This window comes from Kogia breviceps, chromosome 6 (genome assembly GCF_026419965.1).
Source record: "Kogia breviceps isolate mKogBre1 chromosome 6, mKogBre1 haplotype 1, whole genome shotgun sequence".
In the NCBI taxonomy this organism is placed as follows: domain Eukaryota; kingdom Metazoa; phylum Chordata; class Mammalia; order Artiodactyla; family Physeteridae; genus Kogia; species Kogia breviceps.
The window spans coordinates 128,938,701-128,952,233 of record NC_081315.1 but is presented as its reverse complement, the minus strand read 5'-3'; the positions used below and the strand labels follow the sequence as shown (position 1 = coordinate 128,952,233).

The 13,533-nt window shown below is 35.5% G+C and overlaps 2 protein-coding genes across 18 annotated transcripts in view; one reads left to right on the top strand and one right to left on the bottom strand.

Moving 5' to 3' along the window:
• Positions 1–13,533, top strand: part of NUDT6 (nudix hydrolase 6) — a 49,166-nt gene that overhangs the window by 35,074 nt on the left and 559 nt on the right. The window contains exons 4-12 of one of the 16 annotated variants that reach the window (XM_067036625.1): positions 1,323–1,377; positions 5,503–5,889; positions 6,335–6,491; positions 6,643–6,961; positions 7,363–7,485; positions 7,701–7,770; positions 8,021–8,089; positions 8,731–8,819; positions 12,151–12,251. In XM_067036625.1, coding sequence (XP_066892726.1) covers positions 1,323–1,377; positions 5,503–5,889; positions 6,335–6,342 — 450 coding nt within the window. In that variant the 3' untranslated portion in view covers positions 6,343–6,491; positions 6,643–6,961; positions 7,363–7,485; ... (2 more) ...; positions 8,731–8,819; positions 12,151–12,251. Of the gene's footprint in view, positions 1–1,322; positions 1,378–5,502; positions 6,313–6,334; positions 6,492–6,618; positions 6,962–7,362; positions 7,486–7,700; positions 7,771–8,020; positions 8,090–8,730; positions 8,820–12,150; positions 12,252–13,066; positions 13,524–13,533 lie in introns of those variants that run through there. The other 15 variants (XM_067036624.1, XM_067036623.1, XM_067036630.1 and 12 more) reach the window with 15 other exon arrangements.
• Positions 774–13,533, bottom strand: part of FGF2 (fibroblast growth factor 2) — a 61,431-nt gene continuing 48,671 nt past the window's right edge. Inside the window, exons 3-4 of one of the 2 annotated variants that reach the window (XM_067036635.1) lie at positions 6,469–6,554; positions 774–4,654 (exon numbers count right to left, since the gene is read on the bottom strand). In XM_067036635.1, coding sequence (XP_066892736.1) covers position 4,654; positions 6,469–6,554 — 87 coding nt within the window. In that variant the 3' untranslated portion in view covers positions 774–4,653. Of the gene's footprint in view, positions 4,655–4,677; positions 6,555–13,533 lie in introns of those variants that run through there. The other variant, XM_059066798.2, reaches the window with a different exon arrangement.

The window sequence follows — 13,533 nt, the reverse complement described above, 5'->3', positions numbered from 1 at the left end:
TATCTCCAAATTTAATCAGCAGTTTCCAATTATTTGTAGTCAGGTCTAGGTAAAGATTTTTAAAAGTTGATTTTGTTTTGGAGAATTATTTGTTTGCCCTATCATAACATTTCTTTTGTTAGAAACAATATATGGTGGTGAAGTTTAATATACTAGCAGACGAAAGACTGCATAGTTTTTGTAGAAACATAGCTTCTGCAACGATTTCAAAATGGAACCCCAAAGACAGTGGGGTTCTAAAACATGGGGGTTTTATAACATAGAACATGGGGTTCTATGTTCTAAAACATAATATGCTTTATAAATTAATCTCAAGTCTGAGCCAGACACAGAAGGGTGGTAAGCCTCAATTCTGTACCCACATAATCAAGTCTATGGAAACTCTGGGAACCATGCCACTGGGCTCCAACCTAGCATAGTTGGGAAATGACACATTCTTTAAGAAGCTCTTGTGCAAGAAATGAGTGGGTCACAAAGCACACCAGTCAAGGTCCATAAACTTGTCTTATGAATGAAGAGTATGAGGTGTACTGGCTCCAAGCTGCAGTACCTTTATGAGGATGTCATAATTTCTCATTCTTCAGCTTTTATCATGGTGATGGATTGATACAACAGAATCCTAACAGGAAAAAATAATCGTGTCAGCCATAAGAATATTGTCCCATGTCACTTCAGAATTATTTAAAATAAATTTTCCATATTTATCCCCTTTCCTAGACCAGATCTTCCCACCTACCTCTCCCCACCAAAAAAAGAAACGATATACAAAAAGCCACAGACTTAAACTAATCAATTTTATTCACACTTCCCATGAAAAGCAGTTACATTTTTACATAAAATCATTAACACAGAGAATAAGAGAAATCTTAAGATTAACGTATCTGATTAGACACAATACAGAAAGTAAATGTGAAAATTAAAAGTAGCATACTTTAGTGATTAAATTTATACTGTATTTTCTACTTATTTATAGCAGCATCAGTAAGATTCCTCTATTTTTTAATAAACTAGCAGCAAAATTTTTTTAACTACACAATTTCAGTAGATGTTTCCCCCGCCTCTGTTTCACTCATACAGAATTTATCACATTAACCAAACAAAACCACTTCTAGTTCCTGAAGAAAAAGGTTTCACAAGTCATCAGTTTCCCCTAAAAAGAAGGGAGGCGTGAGGAAGGAAGCGGACAAAAACTTGCATGTAATTACCAAAAAATTCTCAACCACCTTGACCAATTATGAGTAAATTTTGTGGCATCTGTGTGTGTTTGTGTATGTTAGTGAATAAAAGGTATGTTTACTTTATTTTCTGATTTTATACTGCAGTTGAAAAATATGTGGAAGTTTCCAGGAGGCCTGTCAGAGCCTGGAGAAGATATTGGTGTGTATTTTACATATCTTTAATTGACTTGAAAACGTTGAGGAAATTCATGTTTACTTTCTTGCTCTAGAGCTGAGAATAAGATTTTAACTTTTCTAATTGGTTTAGACTAAGTCATAAAATTTCAGTGAAGTTACTTCAGGGATGATATAAAATTAGCAGCAAAACTTCTAATATTACAACTTATTTCATTGTTATAAATAATACCATTAGGGGCATAACACCTGTTTTTCTGCTTAGGACTGCTTCTAGATTAATTTGCTTGAAAATGAGAAGCTTTGGATTGTACATCAGTCAAGTTTAGCATTAGGGTTATTTTGAATATAACTAAAATTGTTGGAATTAAACTATGATAAAACAAATTCTTGAGCATTCTATCACACAAGGATGAAGAGTAACTTTTAAATGAATTGTGAAATAAGAATTATTTATAAAGTCAATTATAGAACAGTGGTGACATAATTCTTCTGTTTATGAAAATTTTATCTACTGTTTATTTTGGATAGTCAGAAAGCCAAAACATAGTAAAATGTCTCATATGAGAAAGTCTGAAATGAGAGATAACTTCCTAAAACAATTTACTGAGATCATTACGTCAGGATTTTATAGGAAGGAAAGAATAGAAACTGAGTGTTCCTACCTATTCCTTAAACTGTTGGGTCAAGTGCAGTCCCTATCATAATAAATCAACTCATTTCATATCAGTATTATTTGTCTATGACCTTTTCCTCAATATGTATGTCCCCTAGTCTCTTTAGTCATTTATATGAAGGCAATGTCCTAAATTATTTTTAAGTATTTTAAATATATATATACTTGAAATGATTTTTTTTAATGTTCCACAAATTTAAAATGCCCTATACATAGTGTAGAATCAACATCTAATATCCTATAAGTAAATTCACTATATTCAGATATATCCATAGCAAATGTTGTTTTTTAGGTACTTACTGACATTTTGCTTAAGAGTTTGCTAGGCCTTGAAATAAAAAGGATTTTGTAGTGGTGCGAGTGTTGAAAGAGAAGGGCATTTATTCTAGAACTCCTGATTATCTCACACTATCCTTATGTGATATGAGATCATGTGAACTAGTTAAGTTTATGTTTTACGTCCTTATCCAGTTGATACTGGGCAAACAGCAGTCTACAGGAGAAGGTTTGTGTAGATTCCTCTTCTGAGTCTTGCCTTCTCAAATGAATTGACTTTTCTCATTTGAGTTTTATGGATAGTCTGAGTTTCAGATATATTTAAATGTAAGTGGAGAAACACATTTCCAAGCCAGATGTGTATAATTGTAGGTTTGAGTGTACTCCACAACACTTCAAGTCCATATTATTAGGAATTCACTACTTTTGCGTGTGTCTGTGGTTGTCAAAACAACCCACCTATTCAGAGATCGTATATACACCTCACCATGTGGAATTAAGAAAAAAGCAGCAATTGGCATTCACCACACTACCTAGGAGTAGTATAAATTGAAGCTTTGCCTCAGAACTGGTAAAACCCTGAAAGCAGCTAGAAATGATAACTGACAGTAGAGATCTGGAAGACTATGTATAGAGGGTATTTCTATTTTGTAACAGTACAACAATAGGTTATTCTTAATGATGAAGCCAGATCATCCAGGAATTATTTAAATTATTTTCTTTAAGCTCTGTTTTTAGGAAAGTATGTAATATACTTTAGGTATACTGCCATCACAAATGTGCAAACATTCATATTGGCTCTTAAGCAGTAAACAGTAGTTAACTGAGAAGCACATTTGTTTGGAATCCTTCATTCCTTGATACTACTAGGTAAATGAAGCACTATTGTCCATAGTGCTTAAAAAAAAAAAATTAAGGGGGCATATACAAAATAGAATGCAATCCTTAGGTTTTCATATAATACCCTAAGAGTACAATACATGTACAAGGTTAAAAATGGAGAAGCTGCCTTCCTGAAAAAACATCTCATTACCACTGACAGGAAGAGCATCCCTGCATAGCCAAAGGTCTTTAAAGCAGGGGGGTCTGATCAGAGCTCATCAGTGTACCAGAGTCAGAGGGAAACACCAGGAAAACCCATATTCTGCACAGTTTTTCCTTCTATTTTATTTCAATCTAATCCTATTAAATATTAGAAAAAAGAAATAACAAATACAAATTCCATTTCATTATTGTCCTTTAACTAAACAAAACACTATGACGTTTTTAAACATATCTTTCAACCAGCAAAAATAAAAACAAAACCCTCTTGGTTTTTCCTATGTTCTTCAAACCTATAAAAGTTATTTCAATTTAGCTTACAGTGCATTAAAATAATAAAGGTACACGAGAATAAAGCACTTTATCTAGATAGAAAAATCTTTAAATTCATGGTAAAATCTTTGGAGAAGAGATTTTAATCTTAAGATGGAAGGGGTTCTTCTAGATACAAAAGCGCTTATTTGCCCATTCAGTTTTTAGTCTAGTCAATACCATGGATTCAAATTAAACGGATAAACTACCCAGGCAGCGCCAGTTTTGAATCAGCTGCTGTAGTGACTGCTGAGCAGGGCAGATTTCACTCACCAGCCCCATCCTGTGCTTCCATAACACACCAACAGGCCAGACTCAGGAACTAAATGCCAAACTCTTGATGAGTGTTGCTAAAAGCTAAACAAGACCCCCATGGTCATTTTTCAAAGTGTTTAAAGAATAAAAATAAACATTTAAACCATTTTTAAGTCAGATCAGCAAATGACATGTAAAATTTAAGACTACTACCACAATCTTTAACAAATTGAATAACAAACATGTATACTACTAAAAATTATCTTTCTTATTAGGGCAAGTTTTCCTTTTCTTAACATATAAATTCTTCTTTTATGTTTTCAGTTTAAAGATATTTCTAACCATGTTTGACGTAAGGCAAATCTCAATTATAAGGGAAGTCCACATATAATTCAAATATGGCAGACAAATGTCATATATTAAACACTTTTCCTGTGCATATTTCCAGAGCTGTTTATCAGAAAAAACATTGAGACATATTTTTTTCGTTCAAGGACTTGCTGTTCCTTGCCTATTCCTCACTAGTAGGACTACTAAGATGACAGTTATAATTGACAATTTGACAAACAAGAAAATGGAGGCATTAAAGGGTAGTTGAACAAAAGTTTGTACCTGTGGCAATTGTGAAGCTTCCCAGCAAATAGGCAAGGAAGGCAGCTTTTTTAGGGGCTTCTCATAAAACACTTCGGGAGACAATGACAGAGCATCACAAAATTAGAGAAATCCCATGTAGGAGGTTCATCTGGATATTTAGAAAAAGCAGCCACAAAAATAAGTTATTGGCAATAAAAATCCTGTCCCAGAAATTTGCATATTATTGAAAAATCAACCTTATAAAATGTGGAAAACCCTAGTTGTATTATAAAATTCTGTAAATTGCAAGTTTTTTGAAAACTTCTGATGAAATGACTGCAGCATTTTGCTGTTGGAGGAATGAATCCAAGTTCTTTGAAATTGCAAGAAACAAAGAAAATGCCAAAAATTAACCATGGTGGGATTCCACTCACAGGATAACTACAAGAGCATAACAAAATGGTTATAAAGGAGTCTGCTATATGACTTCAGAGGCTCGACGGTCCCAGCAGAGACCAGGGGAGAGTTGAATCATTTCATAGTTCAGTACATTCTGTAGCTCTCGAGACTTTTATAAAGAAGAATGGATCACTTTTTCTGAATTCTGATGTTTATAAATTTAGGCAGTTTTGATGGGTGATCAGGAACAGGATAATAATGAAAAAATACATAGGAATATTAACTGCAGCTTTGCAACCTATGTTTTCACCTTTGGGGAGGTAAAGCAGGAAGAATTTTTTAAAATGTGACTCCCAAAATATATATATAAGTGGGTAAGCCTGCAAGTAGCAGGCAAAGAAATATTCAATATTTGAAAAGCTTCTTAGATATACATTGGTAAGAAAATACTTCGGTACTTCAGGATGTCCAGAAGGCAAAGAGTTTACATTGAAAACTTTATTTTCTTAGGGTAAAGTTTTGCTTTTTGAGCGTTTAGAAAATGCTTCTTGAAAATCTTTGATGATTAAATTCCTAAAAATGTGATCCTTATTGATTTGTACATTTTCTTCTATGTAGGAGACACAGCAGTTCGAGAAGTTTTTGAAGAGACTGGTATAAAGTCAGAATTCAGGTCCCTCCTGAGTATTCGGCAACAGCACACCCATCCTGGAGCTTTTGGAAAGTCAGATATGTATATTATCTGCCGCTTAAAGCCATATTCATTCACCATAAATTTTTGCCAGCGTGAATGCTTAAGGTGTGAGTGGATGGATCTCAGTGACCTAGTCAAGACTGAAAATACAACTCCGATCACCAGCAGAATCGCTAGGCTGCTGCTGTATGGATACAGAGAAGGGTTTGACAAGATTGATCTGACCATGGAAGAACTTCCAGCAGTTTACACAGGCTTGTTCTATAAAATCTATCACAAGGAACTGCCAGACAGTTATAAAACTATGACAGGCATGGATTAAGTTTATATTTACATGGTTTTAAAATGTTTAAGTAAATTGTACCTGTAGATTAATGTGTGCCATATTATAAGTAGTAGTGGACATTTGGGTTAACTAAATATCTAACTTAAATTTTCTAATGTCTATGATTTCCATGAAGAAAACCTGTTTGTACGTATGCACATTTTAAAAGCCTCTTTTCAAATGAAGCAAATGTATGAAAAAGATTGTAGCTCTAAGTAAGCTTCACTGGATAAAGGCAAATACTATATAAAAAGTGGAAGTCTATGCATTTTCCAGGAATTTTTGTTGTTGTTTTACTAAGGCAATGGTTAAATATTTTACTATTAGATAAAAGGTTATCTGGCCAGTTACCTAAGCTGAGCAGATAGCTGTATACATTTTTCTTTTTCTTTCGTCAACAAATTTCTAAAATACACCTCTTCTTTCATGAGGTTTATGAAATGAGATCAGATGCTGCCATTAAGATCAGCTCTTAGCAGACATTGGAAGAAAAAGTATAGCTTTCTGCCCAGGTCCTGTTTTGGGTCCAAGTTTATACTGCCCAGTTCGTTTCAGTGCCACATACCAACTGGAGTATTTCCTTGACCGGTAAGTATTGTAGTTATTAGATTCCAATCGTTCAAAAAAGAAACACTCGTCTGTAACACATTTCTGAAAAACAAAGGAAAAATTAGTAGTTGTTGTCATACTTTTCATGTTAAATATTTAATGACAGTACGCAGTGCTTTGGGTTCAGCAGGACAATCAAACTAGTGAGACTCAACAGGCCAAAAGCTGACACAATCTAAGTCTGCAGAAAGACGCAGGACAAGAACACAGCATATCAGCAGGACAATTTCAAGCACATTTCTTCGGAGGAGCAGTCCAAGGACCATTCTCCAGCCCCACGGTGGACAGGTCAGGTGCTAGGCAGCAAGAGCACACAGGTGGTGTAGGAACCACACTGGCTCAGACTTGAAACATCCCATGAACATAGATTTCAGTGGTCTCCAAAAGAGACATACATCCAGTGACAAGACCTAAAAGTGATTAGTAGCTCCTGTAGTCGGCTTCTAGAGGTAAGAATTTTACTGGATATTTACTTGGTTTTAACGTTTTGACTATTGTTAACTGAACTTTTAAAAATTGAAATGCAAACTTATCTAGTTTGCTCATTTTTTGTAATTTACTAAGAAAGCAACTTAAGTGCAAATAAATCACAGGTAGCCTTACAAAGAAGCATACATTGCACAAGGACCCAGCTATACGATACCCAGGACTGTCTCATGATTTTCAAAGAGATTCAAACATAATTACAGTGGAACACTTACAGTAGAGTGACACAGATACTCTGTAGCCAATACTTGCTACCTTTGGTGAAATTATTGTGCTTCCTTTGTTAACTGAAGTTAACCTGTTTTACTTTATCTTGTCATTTTTCAGTGCCACCAATAAAAATCTTCCTCTTTCTCTATTTCAGGTTTAAGGTCAGGAGTCGAAAAGTAAAGAGTGAAAGGAAAAGTCAAGGTCAGCACTGAGCTTCATGGGCTAATTTCCCAGAAATAGACCTAAACCACATCAGTCAGTTATCCTCAGGACGTTGGTACGCTCATTTTTTGGTGTTCAGTCAGCCTACAGGGTGCCCCACCTTACTAGTTAGCACTCCCTATAATGCTTGGCCAGCTGGTATACATACCATGCCAGTAATATTTGCCTTCTCAGCCAGTTGCTAGTATTTTAGAGAAAAGAAATAGTACCAGGGATTAAGTGGATAATATTGATACATTATGGAAACCACAATTTTTTTTTTTTAAACAGAGGTTACTTGTACCTTTTTACACAGAGGGGAGAGAAGGAAATTGTGCATCTGTGCTGAACATTCAGACATGTTAGTTTACTAAACAGCTGATGTGCACTTGAAAACAAACTGCATTTTTTAATGGGTAGTAGAGCCAAAATTCAGTCTCAATAAAAGCATGCATCTAACATCCCATTTTAAGCAATTTTCAGTTCTCTCCATCCTAAGTTTACAAATCATCTTCATTGGTTGTGATGTCAATAATCCTGTTAAAAACTGATGCAGTGTAATTTTTTTAAGCTTTATAAACATATTCACAGAGCTTTTTTCCTATACTCAGTGTTTAACTGCTCACCATTTCAAACTTAAGAGAAAAGGAGATCTTCAGAGGACATCACAGAGGAAGTGGGTAAGTAGCTTCTAAAGGCTTATAACAAATTGTACCTTGCCTTCAAGCCTTATTTTATATAGGCCCAAGAGCTGGGAAATCCCTTAATTCATGGTTATTGACTGCTCTCCTGCATATCATTTTATTTAAATACCACAACAGTCCTGTGACATAATGTATCATATGTACTCATTAACAAATGAGGAATGTAAAACTCAAGGCTCATAGATTAGGAGAGTAGGATTGACATATATACACTACTGTGTATAAAACAGATAACTAATGAGAACCGACTGTATAGCACAGGGAACTCTACTCAGTGCTCTGTGGTGACCTAAATGGGAAGGAAATCCAGAAAAGAGGGGATATATGTATACATATAGCTGATTCACTTTGCTGTACAGCAAAAGCTAACACAACGTTGTAAAGCAACTATACTCCAAAAATAAATAAATAAAATCAGGCGAATGAATAAATAAAACTCAAGGCTCTTAGTAACTTATTTCAGATTGTGGACACCCTTTGCCCATGTATCCATCTGACACCTTTTCATCAAATTACATTTTCCTTTATTTTTTTAAATTTAAGAATAATTTGGGGATACAGAAAGCACACAGCTCAAATAATGCATTTATTCATTTAACGTAATTTTTTCCTTCTAGGCACTGGGATACATCAGTGAACAAAACTGAACAAAGATCCCCGCCTTGGTGCTGGTCAGATTCTCACTGGGGGAGACACAAAATAAGCAGTGAGCATAATTGAATAAATTGTATGCTAAAACATGATAAATCCTATGGGAAAAAGTAAAACTGAGAGGATAAGGGGGACGGGGGATGGTGTGGGTACAGATTAGGCTTCTGTATTAAATAGCATGGCCACAGTAGGCTCCACTGAGAAAGTGATATTTGAGCAAAAACCTGAAGGAGCTGGAGTTAACCCTCCAGACACCAGAGAACAGCATCCCAGGCAGAGAGAGGGAAAAGCCAGTGTAAAACCCCTACAAGAGGATCGTGTCTCAAGTGGGTGAAGGGCAGCAAGAAGGCCAGTGTAAATGAAGCAGAGGGTTTGAAGGGGAAAGGAAATGAAGTAATGAGATAGGAGATTTATAGGCTATTTTAAGTATTTTGGCTTCTATCCTGAGAACTTGAAAAGCCATTGTAGACTTTTGAGCACGATCTGACATTTTTCCAGGAATGCTCTGGCTGTCAAGGTTACTCTGGGCCAAAGGCAGATGCAGACACACCCATTAGAGGCTTGCTCAGTAACCTAGACAGAGAGGGAGACTCAGACCACGGTGGGCAGCAGCAGAGATGGTAAGAAGCTGTCTGCTTCTGGATGTATTCTGAAAGTAGAGTCAACACAGTTTCCTGACAGATCAGATGTGCAGTGTAAGGTATAGAATCAAGGGTGGCACTGAAGTTTATGTTCTAGATGATGGACTTGCTGAGATGGGGAAAGCTATGAGTGGGAACAGGTTTTATAGAGAAAGATTAGGAATTCAGTTTTGGACATGTTGAGTTTGAGATAAATATTAGATGTCCTAAAGGAGATAAAGAGTGTTTACTGAGCGCATACTCTGCAAGAGACAAATCACTCAACCTTCTTTCCCTCTTACTAATGCTAATAACCACAGAATTGGAACTTGAAAAGTACTAATTTATTTGGAATGCTGAGATGTGTTTTAAGTTACAATAATTCCAATAAGCCATATTCTCAATTCTAAAAGGTATGGAATTAAAAAAAACAAATGTAGATGTACACGTATGAGAGTAATATAAATCTGTCATGCATCAGTGGTAGGCCACACCTCAAGACCTGCCTGAACATTATCCACATGAACTAGCTTAGCTCATGGTCCTATATAAGGGGCACAATAACCGTTTGTTAATACTGATAACGGTGATGCTAATGATTTTAAAGATGGTGCTGGAAATTTGACCCCTTGTAGGGGCACCTGAATAGGAAAGAATCAAATAGAGTTTGAAAAAGCATAATCAATATTTTAAGTAGTTTGATTTGTATTTTGTCTATATATTTAATTTACTTTGAAATTTCAAAAAGAAACTGATGTGAGATATTTATACATAATGAAAAACTGACCCTAGGAAATGGTAGGAACCAGGTTTCTCACTATTGGAGTGGGTAGTTACAGACAACACAGCAGGGAAGGCTAAGACGGTTCATGTGATACTGTTGGATTAGGGTTGGATAACATCAGTATGTACTCATTTTTAGTTGACTACAGATGGTTAAATATAGGGATATTTATAGTTATGTGTATATATATATATATATATATCCAGGTTGGTATATGCCTATATTCCTTGCTCGGTCAGATAAAAGGGCCTGGAAGCAGACACACCTCGGTAGCAACAAGCATGCCCAGACCTTGGTTTCTGATACCATTTTCCAGTAGAAGGAACCAAGCCTCCTTAGAGAAATGGCTCATTCTGGGCTGGAGTAGGGAATATACAAGATGAGACTGGAGCACTCTTAAGAGGACATAAAATAAGGAAGTGCTCAAAAAACCCCACATTGACTGGGGTATGTCAAAGAATACAGGAGCCAAATGAAAAAGCTCCCAATAGCCAAAGCTGAAACAATTTGAACAACAAAATAATACAGTTTGGGATTATAACCCAAAGTACAAAATAAATATCCATGCATATATACTGATATACATGATTAACTAAATAAAAGAAGTTGTTTCTCATACAAAAGAATTCCAAATAATTTATGCAGATACTTCCTCCTCAAGGAGACGGGGAGCATAAACCTACCCCGCCCCGACTCCCATCTCTTAAATGTAGACTGTGTATAGTGACTTTCTTCCAAATACAGTATGGAAAGGGGAAAACAGCAGTAACTTTACAGTGGAGACAAACACTACCTCAGCCAGCTGACCAAGGTTAATATTATTAGTGATAAGCATGTTCCCTGAAACGGTACAATGAAAATAGTACTTTACCTCTGTGATCTACCTCCCAAACACTCATAACCCATGTCTAATCATGGGGAAAACATCAGGTAAAGTGTGAACTTCAACTAATAATGATGTATCAATACTGGTTCATTAGTTGTGACAGGTGTACCATACTAATGTAACATGTTAATAGGAGAAGCTGGGTGTGGAGTATACAGAAACTCTCTGTACTGCATCTTCACAACTTTTCTGTAAACCTAATACTACTCTAAAATCAAAATTTATTTTTTAAAAAACCTGACCTTAGGGCTACAAGTATGACCACAAAAAAAGAATCTCAAATAACTGAATTTAGTAACTCTAGTTACTAAATTATGAGAGATAAAAGCATCTCTTTCATTTCTGTGCTCTACAACGTCCAAATACAGATCATTTATTTATATATACATACCCACTTTATTCCACCATACTATAAATGCCAGGTGGGTGGAGATTTTCTTCTGTTGTTTTTCTTCTATTCTCTTGCTATCAGTGCCTGGCACATAGTGATCAATAAATATTTACTAAATTAATGAATAAATGAAACTTTTATATAGGTTACAGTAAAAATACCATTCAATGGCACTGCAAAATCTAAATAAGAACAAAGGAACTAAGATCAAGGAAAATCCAGCCTAAGTACTGAAATATAAAATATAGTCTAATTTTACGGACTAATTTAGTCCCTGAGGAAACTAAGCCAGTTGGCCCATTGCAAGAGTTTGACTATCCTAACAACCTCTGTGAGGGTCTCTGTGAGCCGGGAAACCCGGGGTCCAGTCTTGCCTTGATCCCTAACTATCTTGTATCTTTGAGCAAGTCACTTAACGGCTCTGAACCTTACTTTTCTCATCTCATCTGTAAAATAAGACTGGATTAGATGATGTTTAAGATCCCTCCCAATCTTTAACAATTTTTAAGCCTTTAAAACAATCTTAAAGCCCTGGCGTACTATAAGAAAATAAGAACTACAGTAAATTCTCCTCCCCCTGCCGCCCCCCACCTTCCCCCGTCCTTATGTAGTGGCCTCAGAATTCTTGTGCACTGCTAAACGTTAGATTGACCCTTATGCTCACTCCCCCACGCTCTGTTTTTTGGATTGTTTATTCCTTTACAGTACCATGATTTTGCAGTTTTGGCTTATGAGAGAGTTTGCTCAACATGAGTCCAAGAATGCTTTTGCTTACACCACTTCTGAGAATTAAAAACACATGATGTGTAAGTATCAGTGTTGACTATTTCAAAACACACTAAGACACAAATTGTAAAAAGTTAAAAGTAAATGTAATCTTAATACTGTAATATATATATGTAGCTTATGTGAAATTTTATAAGATTGGATTCTAAAAGAAGCAATAATTCTTATTAAGCGGTAACCTTTACATTTAATCTAGTATTTTATCTCTTAAAAATGATATTCTTCTTTACTGCATTCTTCTGACAAATTTAATCAGTATATATCGCCATTCTGTATAAGTGAACCCTCAAAAATCTCTTTTCTCTACTTTAAATTTCATTTCATTGTAAGGCCCCTCAAGTAAGAAAGTTATTCAATAAGTAAAAAAAAATTGTACTTTTACAGTATAATTAAATGTATATTCTCAGATACGATACATAATTTTTGCATATTTGACTCTTACGGATCAACACAGATCACACAAATTCTAATACTTACTGAATTATTTTGTTTAGGTTATCACAATCTGTCACATAATATAGAAAACAATGTGCGACTTTCTAGCAGCTAAAGACCAGGCAGATTTTTTCATACCAGTGCTTGCTGACACTGAGGTTGTTTGGTGATTTAAACTTAAGACTACGGTTAACCTCATTATATGCAATTTTTGAACATAGAAGAAATCATAGATCCTAATATTTGTCCTGGGCTTCTGTTGTTCATAGCAACAAAATTTATTTTGCTATGGAATGGAATACGGAGTCTGTTGTATATTAAAGAACTACTCAACTTCAGCCTCCAAATTTAGGCTTTGGCAGGTAAATATAGTTACTCTTTGAACATTTATATTTTCTAGCATCAAAGAAGGGGAAAGACTCTTAAGAAGTGTTTCAAACAGTGAGAAATCCTTAGCCTGAATACATTCATGTCATTAATATGTGAAGATGTTGGAGAAAAAAAACGGTACACAACTTAGTCTTTTTTAATACTCTCAACTGGTAGTAATCAACCTAACCTGACTCTGAGAAACCAAAATGTGTTATTATCCAGCGTGCTTTTCTTTCTGAGGGGAAACTAATGTTTTACAAATCAGTGTAGGAATAGCACACAGGATAAAATGCAGAAGAACCTAGGGATGTGCCATAACATAGCAGTCTGAGATGGGGCCCTGTAGGAGAAGAGAGGGAAGAATTATGCCTTTGGCAAATGCAAGTTCATAAACCCCAGTGTCTCCAGGTAATAAGGAACATCTGCATCCCCAAATGATGGCTACCGGTCACAACACTGGACTTATCTCAAAGTTGTTCGGTTTTTTTTTTCTTT